Source organism: Phaethon lepturus, unplaced genomic scaffold, assembly GCF_000687285.1.
Source record: "Phaethon lepturus isolate BGI_N335 unplaced genomic scaffold, ASM68728v1 scaffold54414, whole genome shotgun sequence".
Taxonomy (NCBI): domain Eukaryota; kingdom Metazoa; phylum Chordata; class Aves; order Phaethontiformes; family Phaethontidae; genus Phaethon; species Phaethon lepturus.
This window is the reverse complement of record NW_010533741.1, coordinates 26,513-48,849: the sequence shown is the minus strand read 5'-3', so window position 1 is coordinate 48,849 and position 22,337 is coordinate 26,513. Positions and strand designations below refer to the sequence as shown.

Sequence of the window (22,337 nt, the reverse complement as noted above, 5' to 3'; positions counted from 1 at the left end):
AGATTCAGAAATTGCAACTGAAGCCCAAAACCACACCCAAAAAACAGAATGGTTGTGTCAGTAGGTAATTTATATCAGAGAAAATAAAATATTCCATATAATAGCGTACTTGTTTAGCAGACTGCAGGACAGTACTTGATTCTTGCATAGAAGAGACAGATTGACTGGCATTTCCCCTGGATGTCTGTTAAGTGAGATAGCCCTATACCTTTCTCTGAGAAAAAGAGAAAACAACAACTCAGGGAAAGTTCGACAGAAATAGAGAAAACATCCGCTCTTCACCTGGACGATGTATTTGGAACTGGCTACACTTTCCAGGGACCCAAATACAGCCTGATACATTGAACTACAGAGAAAACACATTGGTTACTTTGATTCTTCTCAGTGGGGTTTGTGGGGATCTCTGTAAGTGAGCTCAATCAGTAAATATAAAAAAGACATTTCAGAGTTAGTTCCACACACTTAATTCCTTTTATAGAAATGCAGTCCTAGAGGGAAATCTAAAGTGTAAATGGAAGAGATGGGCTGTCAAATGACTATGAAGAACAGAAGGAAAAAAACCCCTAACATTTTGAACATGTAATAAAATCCAACCTACTTTATCAGGGTTGTATATGCTGTAAGTTCAACATATACCAGAAACAATTGCTAGGAGAGGAAGAGAGGAAAAAAGACATTAAGAGGAAAGATCCAAATAGCACACAAACAATTTTAGTTCTGGCATGTCCTAATCTTTTCATGCTTGATTTTACAACCTAGAAATTGTTTGTTTGTTTTCTTGTTTAAGTAGCTTTGTGTATGATTTATGAAAGCAGAAATTCCACTATGTGGCATCCTGCAATATTCTCCAGCCCATCAGCAAGGAAGAGACCTTGAAATCCACCATGCAGATCTTGGCTGCCCAAGATAATGCAGTAATTAATAGTAGTAATATGTTTCAGCTCTGTGGGTAGATGTGCATTAACAAGTCAGTCACTTTATAGGTGGCTTCACAAATATTTGCTAACAGTAGGAGAAGGTTTGGGAATCTTGGTTCCAGGTGGATGTCCTAAAAACAGGACTCCATTGACCTCCCTCTGTCTGGCTGCCATTTCTATCCATGGTGCTATAATGTAGTCTGACTTTCCCTTACCAGGCAGCTTGCCACCTCTTGACATTCTCATTTAGCACCGGCCACTCATCACCTTGAGAAATCAGATGTAGACCTTTTAAAGGAAATTCAGGGAGAAACTGCCACTGACTGTAGACCAGGACTTGGTCATCTCCCCGAAGAAGAAGTCTGAGCACTGACTTGTTAGAAGAGGCAGATGCAAGGGGATGGAAAAAGCTCAGTGAAGACAGAGTCTGGCTATCTTAGCTGCTTAGTAGAACCATGTCACTTCTCAGTATGCACATACTGGCAGATTCGAATCCCCCAAGTCATAACTCAGCTCATTTGAATGTATTATCATAAGAACATCACAAAACACAACAACCCTTGACAAACAGATTTCTCTGACAAATTTTAAATCCCTTTTTTTAATTAAAGAGAACACTAAAGCATTTCAGAGAAAGCACCAAGAATCTCTTTGATATGAGGAAATGAAATAGTTTTCCAGGAAACATGAATTAGCTTCCCAGTATGTTTTACATAAAATAATAGCTTTTACTAAACCCTCCTCAGCACCCAGTTTCAAGGATGAAATTAGTGGGGTAGTTAGTTGTGGCTCATTCATTAGTCACATGGTCTCATTCCCACAGGAAAACACACCCAACAAAAGCAGCTCTGTGTCCCAATCCCCCTGGTCCTACACCCTACTATTTACCAGAAAAGCATGTTGGACTGGGAGCAGCAGGAAAAGAAGTCTGTGAAACAGGAGGGAGTAAGAAACGGCTCGGCCACATGCATATCTGCAGGGGATGCCTCTTTGCCAGGAGCATTTTTAGCCATATAAATTCAGGACAGATGGTAGTTTAAGCATTGTATAATAGGACAGTATCATTAATTTTATCTACAGAAATAAATAAATAGTAATAAATATTAACATAGCTATGAAGTAATTCTCCTACATGCAAACCACATGTATTAGACTCAGGTAGCCACAAAGTAATATTTTCTCTCCTTTATTCTAGATTTTCCCATTTTTTTAATTCCTGTTCATTCTAATAAAAACCTGCACAGAACTTGGTTTCAGAAGCTTTATTCATAACCAATGCCTAAGTTAAGCTTGTATATATAAGTCTGGAAGATTGGATTAAATAATGATAATGGGTTTTTGTGAGTATAAACCTACTGTACTGTGAAACTGTGCTCATAGCATTGCAAAAATAATCAAATGAAGTGATCATTTGCTCTTGGCATAGTAACCAATTGTAATGCATTTCATTTGTGGTTTTTTTTTTTTTTCTTTCAGAACAACCATTTTTCTGACTTTCTGGACAAACAAACTGGTTACACAACAATCAATATGTTGGCAAACCCAATTATGCAGGGTAAAGAGGTGCTTGCTGTTGTGATGGCCCTCAACAAATTAAATGCCACTGAGTTCTCAAAAGAGGATGAAGAGGTAATAACCTCAAATGTCACACAACAATACAGTTTTTAGTTCAACAAGTAGTTTGAGTTAATCTACCTCTTGATTTGACACTTTTGTCTTATTTTTGCTCTTTGTCATTTTTAGGTCTTTAAAAAATACCTCAATTTTATATCTTTGGTCATAAGAAATCATCATATCACATATCTCTACAATATTGAATCCCGAAGAAGTCAGGTATAGAAGAATTTGTTAATGATAATACTTTGGTTTTGTGTGAAACCATTATTATTCCCACTATTTTATATTATTGCAAGCTTAATGAATTGAGGATAGCATCTATTTAATCTTTTTATTTGATAACAGTAAAGCACCTTATAATTTTATACTGGAATGCTTATGATTCATACGTTTATGTTTTCTTACTGTTGTGAACATTTGCCCTCTTTCTCTTTTGTTGTAAATAGATGCTTTTGTGGTCTGCTAACAAAGTGTTTGAAGAGCTAACAGATATAGAACGGCAGTTTCACAAAGCACTCTATACTATTCGAATGTATTTGAATTGTGAAAGATACTCTGTTGGTCTGCTGGACATGACTAAGGAGAAGGTAACAATCATTTTGCCTACTTGCTAGAAATGTGCTACTCCTAACTTTAAGTTATAAAATCCATCCTTCTAATTCATTTGTTCTGCATATTTCTAGTACATGTCTCTCCAAGACACAAAGTTACCATGCTTTCTAACCCTTTGGAATAATGTATATAAAATACAACCATGTTACAAACATTACATGCAAAATACAAGCATGGCAAAGGATACAACCATGATAAACATAAAGGTTAATTCTGAAATAATTTTTCATGTTAATAATTCCATGTGAGAAAGTATAGAAGACAGAAGTGCAGGTATGATTATTACTTTATAAATACCTGTCTTCTAAAACAACAATTAAGCTGTACAACCATCCAGAGATAAACTTCAGATTAGTCTGCAATTTACTGGCAAACATTTCTTGCCTGGAATATACTTAACAATGTTTTCTTAATATTGTCTGAAATGTGACGATAGTACAGCTATGGAGAAGGAAAAAATAAAATTGCTACCCACAGATGTCATGTTATCTATGAACACAGAACTGGTTTTTTGTTTCTTTTTGCTAAACCCTGTGTATTTTTTTCTCAGGAGTTCTATGATGTGTGGCCAATCCAGCTGGGGGAGGCAGAGCCTTACAAAGGCCCCAAGACACCTGATGGACGAGTGAGGATATTAATTTTTCTTTTTATGAATCTTAATTTTGACATTGAGGTTGTAAAGGTCATCTGAATGTTCTCTTTTTATTTAGGAAGTCAACTTTTATAAGATTATTGACTATATTTTACATGGAAAAGAAGAAATCAAAGTAATTCCGTGAGTATTCATTGGCAGCCTGCGAATGTGAAGTAATTAGATACATTGTTGGGATAGAATAATAACATGTCTGTATTGTAGAAATAATTTAATTTCATTCTCTTTCTAAAGGTCACCTCCAGCAGATCACTGGTGTCTTGTCAGTGGATTGCCAACATATGTTGCTGAAAATGGATTTGTAAGTTCATAGCAAAAGTAAAAACTAAAGGTTTTAGTGCATGCAGTTGTTCTGATTGAACGAAACCCCGCCCAAACCTCCCCATGACCAAAAACCTCTGAAAAAATATCGTGCTGCTTACAGTGTCGTTGTTCCCAGTGAAATCACATGAATCAGTAGTCTGTATGGAGACAAGCCCTCAGCACAAACAGCCAAAACATCAGGAAAATTTCCCTCTGATTGTGGTGACATTGGATGAATAATGTGTGTGTCTGATGTCACTTTCCAGGTGTGCTAACTAAGCCTCACAACAAAATGTCAAAGAAAATAATCATATACACAGTTTTAAAATTTTCTTTTTTTCTTCTCTTGTGTAGATAATATACGTACTTCCAAGTTGTGAGGTATGACAGTTATTAGTAATCTGATGGCATTTTTCATAGCAGTAAGGACAGAGACCTTAGTACTCAGTTATTTCTTTCTATAAACCCCCATGCCATTTTAAACTGGGAGTGAATCTCTTAACTGTTATGCATATGCACTGTGAGAGATCATACATGAGGGATTCTACTACAAGCACTCCAGAATGGCGTCTGTTAGAATAACTACATCTAATTTAATAGGAACAATTTTAATTTCTGCAGCTAGCTAGGGTGCTCACTGTTGTTAGCTTAGAAAATAAATATGCCTTTTTAAAATATCAGGCCAAGTCTTGGTGCACATTATATTCCATTTAAACAATGTTTCCTTTTCTTTGTGCTGCAGATTTGTAACATGATGAATGCACCAACAGATGAATATTTCACATTTCAGGTAATTCCAGTAATGTTAATAATGATAGATATTGTAGAAAAATATGCTAATGCTTTCCATCAATTAGTTATACAGTTGAGGACATAAATTTCTCCTTAGTTTGTGACGCACAGGTCTTAGTATTACATTGCCTATATCAATAGCTGTATTACTACTTTCAAAGAAATATACAACATTTCCTGTTCTTTGTCTTTCCTACAGAAAGGACCAGTGGATGAGACTGGATGGGTAATCAAAAATGTCCTGTCATTGCCTATTGTCAACAAAAAAGAAGAAATTGTGGGAGTTGCAACATTTTACAATAGGAAAGATGGAAAACCTTTTGATGAGTATGATGAACAGATCATTGAAGTAAGCTTAATAGGATTAGAGACTTTAAGGAGCCATATGATGTTAATAAAAATAATATTGTAAAAAGTAATTTTAAAATGTCTACAAATTTTCAGATAGGCTATACTAACATCTAACCAAATGTTCATCTTCTTCACTATACAGTTTCGTAAGAATCAGAAATTTTATTTCTCTTTATAAACCTGAAAAGTTACGAGGGATCATTTACATTCCAATAATGAACAGGAGTCAGATGTAATTTTATTTTTAATCATTTGACTTTTTAGTGATGGTCAGCATCTCCTAATTAGCAGTGGGTAAGCAGGTATGGCATGCTGCTTGCCGATGGATATCATGCCTGTGATCATGGGAGTTCCCAGAGCGTTCATGATCACATGCACTTAGGCAAGATAAGATACTACATTTAACTTGTGTATCCAACTCCACTCAGCTAACTCAAGCTTCATAAGCCTCTAAGTTCTGTATATAAAATGGGAAGACGGGCCCTTAATTACTAGGTTGAGACAAACATCATTAAAAGCTGTGAAGAGCTAACAGAACCTATTGATGGAATGTAAAGGCCTCTAACAAGTAGAGTTACACATTGCTTTTCAAAGGGCACTACCAGAAATCGTAGTTTAAGAAAAGTAAGTTCAAATTGTCAGTTTAATTTTATTGTCATGCTGTCATCTCCATTTTGCTTGGCTTTGTTACAGACTCTCACACAGTTCCTGGGGTGGTCTGTTTTAAATACTGACACTTATGACAAAATGAACAAGCTTGAAAACAGGAAAGACATTGCTCAGGAAATGCTTATGTACCAGACAAAGGCCACCCCTTCTGAAGTTGAATCTATACTGGTAAGTTTCTGTGCACAGTCAAAAAATTCAGGTAGGAAAATTGCTACACAAAAACTGAATTTCTTACTCATTTTCATTTTTAGAAATACAAGGAGAAATTAAATGTAAATAGTATAGAAGAATGTGATCAAAAGGATCTTATCAGGATTTTGGTAAGTCATTAAATTGAAAATTTTGCTGGTGTATTTATATCAGATAGTAATGTGTCCTCATTATAGAAGAAGTTTTGTATAGCCAAATCCTGATTAATACAATTGATTTAGTTATCAGTTCCACAAGCTAGATGGAGTTGATTTAATAACACATCTTCAATCTCTTTGGTTCTTCTATGTGCAGACCCCACTGTTACCTACAGGGAAACATTCTGTCCCAAATATGTGTCAACAGACTTGGATAGTCAGAGTTATACAGAAATGTTTATATGAATTAACATTTAAAGTGTTTAACTTCTTTAAATACCCATGAGAACAGTGCTATACCTATAACTGAATTTATTTAATTTTGAAAATAAAAGAAGGAATATTGATGTAAGGTCACTTTCATTCTGAGTAAGAGAACACATGTAGGAGTGTCCAGTACCTGCTTTCAGGTTAATTATCCTGCATTTCCTTAGGCAGGGAAGTCCAGACAGTAATCAGTGACTTCACAGTGATGAAACAGATTTGACCTAGTCAATTAAAACTCTGCTACTACTAAAAAAAATTTATTCACTTTCCAGACTGTGCAGTCCTCTGGCTGCCTTAGTATTTCAATCTAGAAAGAGAGTGGTCTTTTGGAGGAAAACTCCTGTTTGTGCCTGCTCAATGCACTTCGTTTTTTCTTGTGGAGCAGTCCTGAAGCACGTACACTGGCTTACTTTATCCAAAACAAAACTCAAAGATGTGCTTTAGGAAAACACTGAATGAACTCCCACTGTTAGTGGATCAAAACAGAGTGAGGCTGAAGAAAAAAGGTCAAATACACAAATCTGTTGACTACCAGTACCAACCACTTCACACATTTCCTCCTATTACACCACATTTGCTAATCATAGAATCAATGTAGACATAGCCATAGGGAAAAGATCTCATTAAACTATTTTTAGTTACGTGCATGTTCATGCCAGAATGCAATGGTGTTAATGTTTTACTGGCTCCTACAAAACAGGTGCTTACACAGCTTATAAGTGGTGAAACCAAAAAACATCAACAGACCAGGTATAGCCTCACATACCTTTTAAAGTAAATTCAATTTAGCTGCATGAGAATTGCAAAGTTTAATAGATAAACATTATAAAATTTCTCTACTGGTAGCACAACAAGTCATTACTATGGTACAGACTCCAAATGTAAAAACATAATGCTAGTATGAATTTCTAAATCTCCAAAAAGCAATTAAAATGAGTTCTCTCAACATTGTGGAGTCACAAATTCAAAGCTCTAATATCTTCTGCACTGCCAAGGCTACATGCAAATGCTTTATCCTATTATAAGACCTGGAATCCCAGATAGCTAATGGGATAAAGCAGGTGTTTCTAGATCTGATGATTCACAAAGTAATGGGTCTTAAAACATCACTGCCCCAGGTTTCCTTGTCCTTGACCTCAGATCAGAGTAGATACAAAGGAAAATCCCAGAGAGAAGGAAATACATTTGCATGGATGTTCAGCCTTATTTGTTGAAATATATACATACATTCAGTCACCTTTTTTCCTTATTTATAAAATAGAGATGATTTATAGACTACAATGGAGGAAGGGAGTAACTGCGATGATATAATCTATTTTCTGTGTTGCATCAGACTTTCATGAATTAAATCCTGTTTGGATTAGGGGGCATCCTTTAAAATATAATACCCTTCTCCCTAGTCTTTGGGATATACAGATGAAAAGCATTACAGAACAGTTCACTAATATCTCTATTACCAGTTAGGCTATTCAATGTGAATCTATATAATGTATACAAAATAGGCAATTTAAATTTAAGAGAGGCTTCTTAACTTTTGTATCCTCTGCATTTTAGAATTTAGTATATGTTTTATGGAGGTTCTTGTACAGATACATAGCTGGCCTAAGCTCTGTATCTGCCTTCCAGAGAGAGGAAAAGCCCTGAATGGCATCCAGACAGCTTCTAATGAAGTTTAGCACATGGGGAAAAGATTATGAACTTATACTGTCCACTGCTTCTGGAATGATCCCTCATTTTCGTCAGTGGTCAGGATTGTTCAGAATAGACTGTTATAAACTACAGAAAGGCAATGACTAGGACAGATCACCACCAACTACAGCACTAGGAAGTAAATGACTCTAAGGGATTTGAAGTAAGCCATAATAACCATGAATACTATATGCTTTGTACATTTAAGCATTGCAACAATTTTTACTTTATGCATATACCGAGATCATTCAATAGCCAAGTAGTCAAGAATCTACTGCAAGCAGACAAATGAGAACACAAATAAGATTTGTGAATTTTGACATCTGATCTTGTAGGATTTTCCAATCCACTTTCTATGTGCCAAATCAACCTTACAGGTTTGTCTATTAAGCATATATAGGCTATCACAGACAAAGAGAGACTGTCAGAGGAGACAAGGTAAGACTAATTTTGAGAATTGCGTTTCATATCAATACACATTAGTTTGTACTGAAATCTGAGGGCTTTGAAGATATAGTAAGCATACTGACCTTAGGCCATGTTTCTACTGAAGTCAGAAAAGAAAATAAAAAAGTTTTTCCAACTTTATTCTTGCCAGAAAAAACCTTGTGTTTTCCACTTTTCCTAACAGAAAGAAGAATTACCTGATCCAAAAGATTTGGAACTGTATGAATTCCGCTTCAGTGACTTTCCCGTTACAGAGCATGGCCTGATAACTTGTGGAATACGACTGTTCTTTGAGATAAATGTTGTTGAAAAGTTCAAAGTCCCAGCTGAGGTCTGATTTATTTTGTCTTCTTTATATTTATTTTAAGACAGAAGAAAAATAGCTGACTGTAGTTACTTTCATAGAGAAGTAGGCAATACTAAAATATTAGTGGTATGGATATCAATCTTCCATTCTTAATTAAACATTTGCATATTTGTCATAAAGACCTAAAACTAATCCTGAAATTGTGTGAGCTATGGAAGGAATTAAATCAACATGCATTTACATAAGAACAATTTGCTGTTTCCATGTCTAATTCAATGAAAAGCAACTATTTTCATAGAACTTGCACATTATTACAGTAATTTCATAGTATATGCCTGTAATTTTATAGGAATTCCATGATTTTGTTTCAATTAACAGCACAGTCTTAATCACTTTTGTTCATAATAGGTCCTTACAAGATGGATGTACACAGTCAGGAAGGGTTATCGAGATATCACTTACCATAACTGGAGACATGGATTCAATGTGGGACAAACAATGTTTACTTTGCTGATGGTAATGTTGCTAATATTAACCTTACATTCATTATTTAATTTTCCAACTAATCCCAACTGGGAAATTCAGGAAGGTACACACTCAGAATCATCGGCTTTCTTTTACAGACAGGCAAAATAAAGAAATACTATACTGATCTAGAAGCCTTTGCCATGGTTGCTGCCGCTTTCTGCCATGACATTGATCACAGAGGGACCAATAACTTGTATCAGATGAAGTAAGTACAAATGGTCAAATATTTTTAGTAGTATTTTTGTAGTATTTTTAGTGAATGAAAAATTTTTAGCAAATGAAAAAAAAAGTCAAAACTTGCAAAAATATAAGGTATATATTCCATATTCATCTGGCGTAAATGAACATTTATCCTACAGAAGATTTCTGTCTTAGAGCATTTGTCATGACAGCTGAAACACAAAGGCAAAATGCAAAAGCAGAATCTTAGAAGTATCTCCTGGAGCTGCAATTCATTTTTGAGAAAGACTAAGCTCTTGCAATGCTTGGATTGTAGCAAAGCCTCATGTACATGAGGCCACAAAGAAATCAGAAAAGTAAATTGAAATCCCTAACTGGATTAATTTTTCCCAAGACAGGGCATAAGCACTTTTCTAGAGAGGGATTCAGGATGTGGCATAGACACGGGCCAGTTTAGAGGGAGACGGGATTTAAGATGCTTTCTTTTTCTCTGTTTTTTACTGTCCAATTTGACTAGCTCAGTTCTTTTCCCCCCCACTAAGTTTACTCACTAATGTAGTTCCTTTCTTGAGGTGTAATCTCCACGTGTTATACAGGATTCTGAACTAAAGAGCTTGTGTTCTGGCACTGGGTCCACGTGCCAGTAACATGTCATGAGGTTAAGCTTTGCAATTCATGCTCCTTTTTGTTCTGAGAAAATACGCTAAAGGATTTCTTCATGATTTTTCCCATGTTTGTCATGAAACAGTATTAATTAGTAGATGCTTATTATAAAACAGTATTAGTTCGTTTTGTTTTAAACTTACTTTTTTATTACAGTATTACATATTATGGTGAGGCCTGCTCTTCTCCTGAAGAAAGAACAATCCACCATTTAGTCTTTTATGTGATCTGTTAGGACTTGTTTCTATGTTCTAACCAGAGAACACAGGTTTCTCACAATGTCACGTGTACCCAAAGATTATAACCATAATTTTCTGAGTACTGTTTCCCACTAACTGTATCTCCAGAATGATTCATCCTCCTCCTCTGACCCTGGATACACTCCTCCCAGGAGAGGCATTTCAGCCTGCATGCTGGAGCAGTGACATGAGAGGATTTTCTGATTATTCTCAGGGATTCTCTAGGTGACGTAGGAGAGAGAGAATGACGGATGCTGATTATTGTTCAGCGTACTGCCTCTCATCCAAATAAGTTTAAACAAGGTTTTAAATCTTCCTACTGTAGTCTTCCCTAGCTGAAAGCCCTCTAGATGAGGTCATACGCAGTAAAGCTATTTATAAAAAGTTACCAGGCTTTACCACAACAGTCGTAATCACAAGTCACAAAATACAGGTAGCAGGTAGCAATCTGCCTTGGGTTATCTGAGGAACGGAGTTATTAGGCAAGGAAAGAAAGGAGGAAAATAAACTTCCAAACATGCCTACATGGATAGGACATTTCTCCCTTCTCACACTACCATAGTCTGATGCAGAATTTCCTCTGCTTGAAGCTTAGCCCAATATCAGAGGAATGCTTTGAGCTCTATGATGAGACTGAACACAGGACTGAGCTGCCAGGACTTGCATAGTCCATAAAAACAGTGATTTTGGGGAGGTGAGGAGCCCAAGGGCATTAGAGGAGTTAAACTCCATTATACCGTTACTTTAGATTTAGCTTACTTACAGTAAGTTAGAATCACAGGGAACATGGACCACAGACATTATACACAAGTGTTCAAAAGCCGTGCCACACAATAAATACTAAAAGATGCATAAAGGCTATTTTTAAGGTACACAGAAGGCGTGTAGATTAAACAAACAGCAAAACCGAATGTGCAAGACAAAAGAGAGGCAAGTTTTAAAAAACACAGTTTTGGAGTTTAAAAGCATCTAACCATGACTTTGACTTTAGTGGGCACTGGATACCCAGTGCTCTCCAATTTCCATCATTACTCAGTCATGATAGTGAAGGCAAGCAAGTACTATTTTTGCTCTGCACCATACCAATGGTTATGATATATAGATTAAACTATTGAACATAGAGATCAGAAGCATTTTAATTCTAAAAATGTGAATCTTGAGAAAAATATTGCCTCCAAAATATTATAAAGAATTGCTCCTCTTTCAACAGGTCAGCTGCTCCACTGGCAAAACTTCATGGCTCTTCCATTTTAGAAAGGCATCACCTAGAGTACAGTAAAACCCTACTTCAAGATGAGGTACGTCTGCATGAACCTTCTGCTCACACTGATCAACACAAGAAGTCCAATTAAGTTATGATGTGCCAAATTTCACCATGTCTCATTCATTCCCCTAGTTCCAGATTAAAGAAATTATGTTAAAATTTGAAAGTTTAAACCAAATTCTTATGCATTGTCCACTTTTTGAGAAACACCAGTAATTCTGCCAGAAATAGACTCAGGATAGAAAAGCTTTTCCTCTGGGCCTCACTCGCACTCCCTTTTTTCCTGCTTTCACAAAACAGCTCATGTTGAAACCAAAGCAGAAAACACAATACATACATACAAAATGTTGTAATTAAACTGCTGCCCCTGGTTCAGGAGGTCTGAGTTCAGCTGCTGGCTCTGGCAGCTGAGGAGCAAAGGGTGGGGCTATTTATGGAGGGCCCCGTCAACCCCAGGCCAGACCCGACACACACCTTACCTTGATAAAACAGAGAAGGTGGTTACACGAGGCTCTGCTGCAGGTCCCATTACTGATGTTCCCTGAATTAGGCAGCCACCCTCAGCTGCCCTTCCCCAGCAGCCGTGGAGGTGATGCTCTCCACTGCAGTCTCCTCAGGCTCCACAAAATGGCGGCAGTGCAGCCCACAAGGGCCCTCCACCCCATGGAGCCCTGCTCCTCTAGCAGAGATCGTCCATCCTTCCCTCAGCAGCACTTGGCTCTGTCCTGGCTATGAGGCAAGAGACTATTTACAACTCTTTACTATGTATTTTGCAGGGAAATAAAAAATTTAACAGGCAAGGCCTGAACACATGCACCTCTTCTGTCCCACTTGTTCGCAGCAGCGTGGCAGGCACCTGCTTCCACCTTCATTTTTCATTTTCTAATCCCTGTGGTGATGTTATTTCCTGACCTTATGAGGCCACGGAATAAATCCTTACACTAACCAGTAGCACAACTATCATAAAAAAAAAATTATGATTAAAAAAACCCCCACCTTTACCTTTATTGATGGCGACGTACTTTTTCAAATGTGAGATGCGTGGGACTAACCCTTGCTCTTTGCAGGAGGAGTTGTCAGGACCTCTGGGGGCTCTCACCAGCAGCATCATGGCACCCTGTGCTCTCACAGGTGTTGTCCCCTCAGTTAGAGGGAAGGAACACCAGGACACTTAGTAAAATGCCAAGTGTGATGCTGTCGTTCCCTTTGCCCGAGGAAAAGGACATTGCACTTACTATAGTAGGTCCCTAACAGCACTACAGGCTATTGTGCTGACCCATGTTAACAGGAGGAAAAGGCGTCTACTGTGAAGATTTAAAAAGTCAAGGAAAATTAGGTTTATGGAATGTGAACTGTAAAGAAATTTGAAGAACTGCCATTTCTTTACTAATTATGTGGAATACAGGTGGTTTACTTTGGTTTTAATTTATATATGGCAATAGCAGGACTTGGAACTCTTTAAGTCACTGTGGATTTAGTTATTTGCCTATGGGGGCAGCATCTTAGATTTACCTACTATTCACACAGTTATTTAGCCATTTATTAGCCATGAATCAGGGCCATCTTTGCCAATCGAATAGTTTTGCAGTTATTTTAGTTTAGGGACTGTAGTTGGCAATATCGTTATAATATTCTGAGACGACCTGTACGGTAAAACCAAAGACAGTGCTATAAAAAGAATTGAATTTGTAAACTTTCCATCTTGCAGAGTTTAAACATCTTTCAGAACCTAAATAAGCGCCAGTTTGAAACTGTTCTACACTTATTTGAAGTTGCAATAATAGCAACTGACTTGGCTTTGTATTTCAAGTAAGTACTGAATTCTGTATAACTTCCTACCAAAAAAAATGTCAATCCTATGTGATTTGTAACTGTAGTTTTTAGTTGTTTATATGTGGAGTACAGAGCTATATTTAAAATTGTTATTAAATCTCATTCTTGTAAAAAAAGAGAGACATTCTTACATTCATTATAAGCTTTTGAATTACAGAACACACAAATGTATATAAGTTTATATTTAGTAGGTGATTCAAATATGCTTTTAATTACAGCAAACACTGTATTTCAGAGGTGAGGATTCTGTAGCCTAATCGTAAGGTTGTGTGCATGTGTGGTATTCAGTATACCACACTACAATTACTCATACTAAACAAGATTATGCTTATGACATGAAAATTAAGATGCTGGTTTAAAAACAAAACTGCAGACATCAACTGATCCCAGTGCTAAATATGCCAAAGACTCCAAATATAAAATCACCCGTCCTGTTCCTGAATTCCTGACTTAATGTGCTTTTATAATGGGTATTTTCCTTAAAGATATATGGAGCCTTTTGTTTCAGTCCACATGTGTTATGACTGGGACAATTTAAAGCCAGGAGACAGGAAAAAAAGCAGTAAGTTGTTCAACAGCAGTTACTAAATTTCAGTGAACAGTAATTCCATCATTTCATTCATTCTAAATGCAAATTAAAAGATTTATTAAGCAACACCAAGACACATTTATGTTTTTTCAAAGTTATTCTCAGTCAGATCTTAGCACTGCTTTTGATTTTTGAGGGGAGGGAGTGGAAGAACATTTATTACTATTTGCTTCACTTTTCCCAATTTATTGTGTTACAGGAAGTAACAAACGTGTAATACTAAATAAATAAGAATGTCATCCCAAACAGTTTAATATGAAGAGTTAGGAAATAGGTTATTTGTTTCTTTGTCAGGAATTCTGACATAATACTTTACATGACAGTGGTATACAGCAAAATCTAAATGTGCTAGGTTACTGGAAAAGTCTGAGTTCAGCGGGAAGAAGGTATCACTGATACTACTATGACTAGGATATTACTTTGAAAAAGCATAAATATCAGAAATATGTTTTTCTCTTTCATTGTTAATGCAGGAACTTTTGTTCACTAATATATGGTTTATTGGTATGTTCTAACAGGAAAAGATCTATGTTTCAAAAGATTGTGGATGCAATTGAAAAAATGGAAACAGAAGAGGAGGCAATTAAATATATATCTATTGACCCCACCAAAAAAGAAGTCATCATGTAGGTTGTTAATATTTTACTCTTTATTCAATCAGTTATCTAGGACGAGATCTTGAAAGAATTTGGGGACTTAATCTACATATTTAAGACTTCGTATTATTGTCCAATGTCAAGCACAATTGTGATTTTAAATTAGAAACAGATGTCTTCAATCTTCTCAAAATGTGCAAGATGTGCATCCATCTGCATCTTCAGTATCTAAATACTTTTCAAATTCTAGCCTTTTTTTTTTTCTGTCATCATCCATCATCCTAACTACACTCCTGTTTTGTTTTGTGTTTTTAAAGGGCTATGATGATGACTGGATGTGACCTGTCTGCTATCACCAAGCCTTGGGAAGTGCAAAGTAAGGTAGGTACTTTTCAAACAGACAATACTGCATTGCTATCTTTTTTACTATCTTATTTGGTGCACGATCGTTTAAAAAAAATTTCTATCATTTGATAGATATTGAAGCATCTGCACTCAACTGTGAGTGTAAGGGTTCCATGATGCCTCTCCCCAACTACTCTACAGTTGTTCCACCATCTCTACTTGTCCTTCAGATAAAATTGGCATCCCTGATTTTGTCAGCTGTACTCTCTACCCTTAAATATCAGTTATTTTTGTGCTATACAACTTTTGCTATTTTTCAGGTATTGTTAAGGTACAGATTTAATGCCACTATGATTTGAATTAATTATGTCTATTCTGTGGATAGTGGTGCCATTTCAAAGTATCTTAAACATGCTAAAGTAAATTCTGTAATACAGTGTGACACTGCTTTGTATGTAAGTACTTAGTGACCATCACACTGAAGCTCATCACTTAGCCTTACAGGAATAGGTTTTAACAATGCATAATCAAAATACAACTGCAAGATGCTTGTGGAGCCTTCTAAGTAATACACATTACAGGTACTAGGAGATTCTCTTATGTTGCTAGTATTGTCTTGTTCCTGTAGACAATAATCTGTAATTTACTCAGCATGCACCAGAATATTGGTAGGGATAATTTGCTGGAAAACTCCTTACGTACCCCAGAGAGTGTCTGTAATTTTTGAAAGAAGCGCTTGATTATCTCTACAGGGATTAAAGAGTAGAATTCTATTGTTTGACCAAAACTCCCTATTTCTGGAGAACTTTTTAAACTACTTGGAGATAACACAGTGAGCAAGAAGTCCTCGCTCTGTGGAAGGGAAGTTAATAATAGTTAAGTAGTAAATTGAGAATATATTGATTTAAACAGTAGTATGCCATTTCTTGGTTAATCAACATTTTCACGTTTTCTGGAAAGCCTTGGTTTATTTACTCATTTATTTAAATTTACTGCTTCCTGCTAACACTTCCACTGAATTGTGATTATTCAGGTTGCCCTCATGGTTGCAAATGAATTCTGGGAGCAAGGTGACCTGGAACGAACTGTGCTACAGCAACAACCAATTGTAAGTACTAAATAATTTAACTGTGTTAAGCAGTATTAACTGTTATTAAAACATTGAATAGATAATGATCCATGATGCTACTAGATTATTATACCAAAAAGCATGATATCTACATAATCTAAATTACTGCTATTCTGTTCTAGCCTATGATGGACAGAAACAAAGGAGATGAACTACCTAAGCTCCAAGTTGGTTTCATAGATTTTGTGTGTACATTTGTGTACAAGGTAAGAATAGGTTTTTTTTGGTTTTTTCTGCTGCAGCAGTTCTGGTGGCACAATTAGTGGCAAACTGTTGCAGTTAAAAAATTCTAGACAGCAGCAGGACTCTTCGTCATAGGGTAAACAACTATCACAACTGCCACAATTTTTCAATCTTTTGTTACATAGAAGAATTGCTCCTACAAAGCAAATTCAAGAGTTGTGAGCCAAATTCACAAAAAGTGAAGATCACAGTGAAACTTGAGGGTGCTGAGGTTTTTTTACTACCTTGAAAGACTGAGTTAGAAAGCCCAGTCTGATTCTTCACAGTCCACTTAATACAAGTATGAAACATGTGGATGGTTTACAGAAAGCAGTTAATGGCACAGCGAAGGGAATAGGAAACTTGCAATATTCTGGAAACATAGATATTCTGTATCTTCTGTAAGGGATTGAAATGCCAACATTATTAACCAGACTAGCTTTTAATATCATCCCAAAACGTCATACAGAAAAATGACATATAATATTTTAACTTCAGATACATCCTCATCTGCTTGGAATATACTATAGGATACTAGACTTTTTTATTATATCCTGATACTGATAATCATATGATGAAATATCATATTATAATTCTATGATAAAGAATAACTATGATAGTATAGTGATGTAACTATGATTGTATAGTGATATGATAATAATCATATATGACTATAATAAGTAAAACTATGATAAAATATCATAGTTATAATACTATTGCATGAATCAGACTATCAAATGTGGGACTAGGGAAGACACTAAAATGTGCAGTATATAATTCAGATTCTTTTCTAACTGACTATGTGCACAATAGGGCATTATTATCCCAACACGGTATTTCCAATAATATGCCACCACTGTGCGGCCAAGAACATGTACTTACACTATTTCTTTTAAAATTTTTTCTCTTCTACAGAAAACTCACTACCAGAGATGGAACAAGTGCCTGAAAAAAAAAAGTAAAATCAAATAAAATTAATTAATCTAGCATACACACTGAATTAGATTTAATAGAAAAATGAAAGCTAATGTTTTCTCTGCAAAGCAGCAGCATTTCCACAAATTCAGACTTTACAAATCATTAGCATTTACAAATTTCTAATATACTAATTTAAATTGTTTGTATAGGAGTTCTCGAGGTTTCACAAGGAAATTACACCTATGTTTGATGGTCTTCAAAACAACAGGGTTGAATGGAAAACACGAGCTGATGAATATGAAGAGAAGATGAAAGTTATTGAGGAACAAAAGAAAAAGGAGGAAGAAGCAGCTGCCAAAAAAGGTGAAGTAACTTCTAAGGTTTTCATTTATATATATTTGTAAGGCAGTCAACATATTCTCTCACTCTCAAATTCACACATGCAGTGCACGTGTGCAATATTCTATTAAAACTTTTTACTAATGGTACGTGAGTTCTGAATTAGCTAAACTAGCTTCATCTTGGAAGAGGAGTAGCCTTTAAAGACTACACAAATCTGGTACACTGACCTAATTTTCTAAACTGCAGAATTACAGAAAATATGACCGATCACAAAAGTGAAGGGAATGTAAAATTTCTTTAGTCTTAGGACTTAAAACTGAATGTAATTAAGCACTTACTTATTTGTGTATGCTGCAATCACCTGAATAGTTACCAGAGATGTATCAAAATTCTGTATGGCATCAGCCCCAAATGTATTCAGGTGCTTTCTTTAAGTTGAAAATCAAAAGCCTAAGGAAAAGAGATGGGAATGGATAGTGTGCATTTGGAACATAAAAAAGCAGTACAAACCCCCGCTTCTCTTCCAAGTTTAAGATAAAGCTTTTGGCTCTAGTTCCTTACCATCAGTTTCTTGGCTGATATACACTCTCTCATATTACAAATTTAACACTGATCTTCCAAAGACGGCCCAAGTCCTAAAACTGAAAGTATGGTTGTGCGTATGATAACCTAGAAGATAATCAGATTTTATAGAAACTGAGAACCTATCACTCAAGTGTAAGAGTAAAATGAGTCAGTTATTTTTATTCTTTATTGTATGTGGAACAGCAGGCCAACAGCTCTGCCAACCAGCTGAGATGACCGAAAAGGTTCAGAGAGTAAAACAAAAATATGTGCAATTACTACAGAATGATTTATTGTCATTATTGTCATGTCACAATAAAAATGATTTATTGTCAGATAGTATGAAGAAGAAAAGTTAGTTTATTCTAAGTGTGTTTCACATCTTTAAAACATAAAACAATACTGAATAATTTATTTGTTAATCAGTGTCTGTGGGAAATAGGTGAGTATTCTTGACATTTCACACAAAGGAGGGGTTAGTCAAGGCCATCCATCAAGTAACTGTCAGAGTGTGAAGTGGAACTAGAGAGTCACTGGCTCCTAAAATAAGTGATACTAGGCTAAAATTAAAAAAAAAATGTTGTTGCAAAGTGGTTAAAAAGTACTGTAAGTTACATGATTTAATCAAAGAAGATTTTTGAATGTGAACTCTAATAAAATGAATTAAGTATTACTATTGTAGTAAAATTACAAGAAATATTTTGGCCTGCTCACACAGTGATACCACTTACACACACTTTCACAGAAATTATGCCCACCTTATTATCTTCCAAATTTATTTTTAAAGACAATTTTTTGCAATTAATCATGTAATCTTAAATAAATAAGATTAATTTATTGGTGAGGACTAGCTGATTGCGAGTATGAACAAAATACTCTTTACTTACACTGGAATGTAAGCAGCTGAACTTTACAGAAATACCAGCAAAACAAACACAGAACAACCCAGGACCTATACACAAACTTCCTCTTACATTTGCTTTCTTGGCAAAGAGTATAGTTACTAAAGTCTGACCCTATGCCCTTAAGCATAAGGTTCTTAAATAAAAATTAAATTCTAAATTTAGGAAGAGTCAGGTATTGCTACTCCCACTTGAAGTTAGGACCATCTTACATCATTGGTATTTTGGAATCACTTAGTCACTGGCTTAAGGAAAGAAGTATTTTCCCACAAGGAAACTTACACAGGCAAGCATGGACTGATTTGCAGGAGCTAAGGATCTGACCTCTGCATATTGTAATTGGTATCACAAAATGTAAGTGAATTATTTTGCATCTTTTTACACATGCACTGGCATGAGGCCATGCACATTTGTAAAGAACAGATCTGACACTGTCAAATCAAGGCCATATAAATATATGGGTTTGTTAAGCCAGTTCATACAAACAGTAATTTGATACATGCTGAACCACGGTGGTTTCTCCAGATCACACTGACCTGGCTATTCTTAGCCATTCAGTAACAGCAAACAAAATAAACATATTTGCTGAACCACTACAGCGGAAAGTTCAGAACAGAAACTAAAAGTATTAAACTAAGAAAATAAAATACATAGTAACATATTGTTGATTATATCCACAAATTACAGAGGGTAGGACACTGATCATGTGACATGTTTCAATGCAGGTGGAAAGGGTCGAAAATGACCTAGTAACATGGTGATCCACAGCTTTCACATGTAAGTTTTAATTCTAATATTGGTATCTTACCTTAAATGAACATGGAAACGCACTTTACTACATTGAAAGAATCTTAACTATGACCAATGAACATCTGTGGAATCATTTGAGAGACGGTAACAGAATCAGTAACTATAGATAACAAACATAAAAAGTCTCTCTCTTAATTGGTAACAAAGATTTCATGCAGGGTTGGATAAAGGTTTATACAATTAGGTCAAATTAAAGGTTTTGTATCATCTGCTTCAAAAACAGATTCACAGATTATATTGATCCAAGAGTTTGTTTCTTTTGCATGGCTTGCATGCAGTTTTGTATGTGTGGGACAGAGTTAAATATATTTAACTACTGAAACTTTCCAGTAAGAGTGGTTCAGTGTGTGTTTGGTCCTTTGAGAAATGTTGGTATCAATGGCTACACTATATACACATATGTATATATAGCATGTGTTATTGTTTCATATTCCATTTTCCCAGACAAGTGGCAAAAGCACGTTCAATTTTCAGAGGGTCAAACACACATAATATGCATATCACAAAAGCAACACCTTTTTAACAAGGAATTACAGCGCTTAAAATTAACAGAAAATACTCACTTTGCTTTCCTTCTCTGTTTTTTAGCTGAAAATGCAGCTGGTGGTGGAAGTGGAGAGGATGGAAAATCCAAAACATGTATAATTTTGTAATTCTTTGTCTCAGACATTGTTTCTGCTGCAGAAAAGATACCTAGAAAGAACTTCAATGAGCCCCAGTGGATTTCTGCTTCGCATAGAGTAGTATAGATCGATCTCTTAACAGTCCTCTTGAATGTTTGCCATTTGTTGGAAATAATTTTAATGGAGTAAACAGTTACAATTAAAAACTGGAGAATTGTAAGAAAATATAACAGTGCAAAATGAGTTAGATGTGCCCTCTAGATATTTTTTTCATGTACTCAATTTATAAACATTATTTTTATTAAAACATGTAACTTCTGCACACTGTCCAGAAAAAATATAAGTAATTTGGACAGATCTTACATGAAATTACTGAATGAAATCTAGCATGTACAATTCAAACAAAAAATTGCAATTTTCATAACTTGTATATTTAGATTTTTATATTATGTGTATTTCCTTAATCTGGAATTGTGTCCTTTTCTTTCATTGTCAATACTATATAAAGTTCTACAGCAAACATCTCTATCACTTTAGGAATGCTCAACACAATTCCCTGGCTCATATCTATTAAAAGCAGGTCCATGGTAGACAGTATTTTTTCAAATCTACCAAGGATAAATCTGTAAATTTTAGCCATAGCTCAGAGAAACCACTCCTTTGCCCATGTGCAAATGGCTCTGCCCACAGTTCCTAAACTGACCACTTTTACTGTAAAAATCTAAAAAGGCATCCTTTGCATGCAAGTTTACTAAGGTACCTATACCAGTGTATCTACAGCAAGATCTACATTCAAAGGCATTTTAGAAGGCTCCTGTACCCTCAGTGCACCTTTTAAAAATGCAGTAAATGTAACTATTTGAAAACCAATGAACTGGCACCAATTTAAACCTGGGAGGGAGAGGACAGCAGAAGTCTACATCAGAATTCACATTAACCTCCCTTTCTACAACCAAGACAACAGAATGCACACAAATTAGCTCTCCATAAACAAGTTTTGCCCTACCAAAACCTTCTGTTCTTGAAGAATGACAGACTCCACGCCATACCTTCTACTCAGGTCTCACGAAGCCAGCTCCTCCCTGCAGATGAAGGAAGGAAAATGGCTAGTTTATTATGCACGGATCTGAGTATTCACTGGAACCAGTTCCAAATCTAAGAGGAGATGGATGTCAAATGCAATTCCTGGAACAAACAAGTTTGACATGCAGACTCAATCCTGCCACTTTTTTTCCCCCCTTAAAGAGAGCAGACCCATACTTTTTTTTCCTGAAAGGTCCTCAGCATCCACAGACAAGAGAGAATGATTGAACAATTTGCCATATTATATACCTTTCTAAGAATGCCCTATGAACATAGATACTGTGTACAACTATAATTCAACATTAAAGGAATCCACAAAAAAAAAAAAATCCACTTATTACCTCCTTCTTTATAAATGGGCCAAATACTTCATGCAAACTGAGTCGTGACATGAAACTGGGTATCATGTATTATTTTCTGTATTAAATGCAGATACTAAAGAAAGTTATTTCAAGGTTGTTTCATCATGTAATTTTATTCAAACTGTATTAAATGATGTATTTAATATGAATAGTGTACCTTTTTCTAACTGTATTT

General features: G+C 35.7%; 1 protein-coding gene across 1 annotated transcript in view; it reads left to right on the top strand.

Moving 5' to 3' along the window:
- The window catches only part of PDE6C (phosphodiesterase 6C, cGMP-specific, cone, alpha prime), a 31,367-nt gene extending 9,061 nt beyond the window's left edge, over positions 1-22,306 (top strand). The window contains exons 2-22 of the mRNA XM_010285283.1: positions 2,394-2,546; positions 2,661-2,750; positions 2,981-3,121; positions 3,697-3,771; positions 3,857-3,921; positions 4,033-4,099; positions 4,844-4,891; positions 5,093-5,242; positions 5,938-6,081; positions 6,165-6,233; positions 8,848-8,994; positions 9,379-9,486; positions 9,594-9,703; positions 11,791-11,878; positions 13,553-13,653; positions 14,785-14,892; positions 15,180-15,243; positions 16,241-16,315; positions 16,459-16,542; positions 17,686-17,839; positions 20,683-22,306. Coding sequence (XP_010283585.1) covers positions 2,394-2,546; positions 2,661-2,750; positions 2,981-3,121; positions 3,697-3,771; positions 3,857-3,921; positions 4,033-4,099; positions 4,844-4,891; positions 5,093-5,242; positions 5,938-6,081; positions 6,165-6,233; positions 8,848-8,994; positions 9,379-9,486; positions 9,594-9,703; positions 11,791-11,878; positions 13,553-13,653; positions 14,785-14,892; positions 15,180-15,243; positions 16,241-16,315; positions 16,459-16,542; positions 17,686-17,839; positions 20,683-20,747 — 2,106 coding nt within the window. The 3' untranslated portion in view covers positions 20,748-22,306. The remainder of the gene's footprint in view (positions 1-2,393; positions 2,547-2,660; positions 2,751-2,980; positions 3,122-3,696; positions 3,772-3,856; positions 3,922-4,032; positions 4,100-4,843; positions 4,892-5,092; positions 5,243-5,937; positions 6,082-6,164; positions 6,234-8,847; positions 8,995-9,378; positions 9,487-9,593; positions 9,704-11,790; positions 11,879-13,552; positions 13,654-14,784; positions 14,893-15,179; positions 15,244-16,240; positions 16,316-16,458; positions 16,543-17,685; positions 17,840-20,682) is intronic.
- The last annotated feature ends 31 nt before the right edge of the window (positions 22,307-22,337 follow it).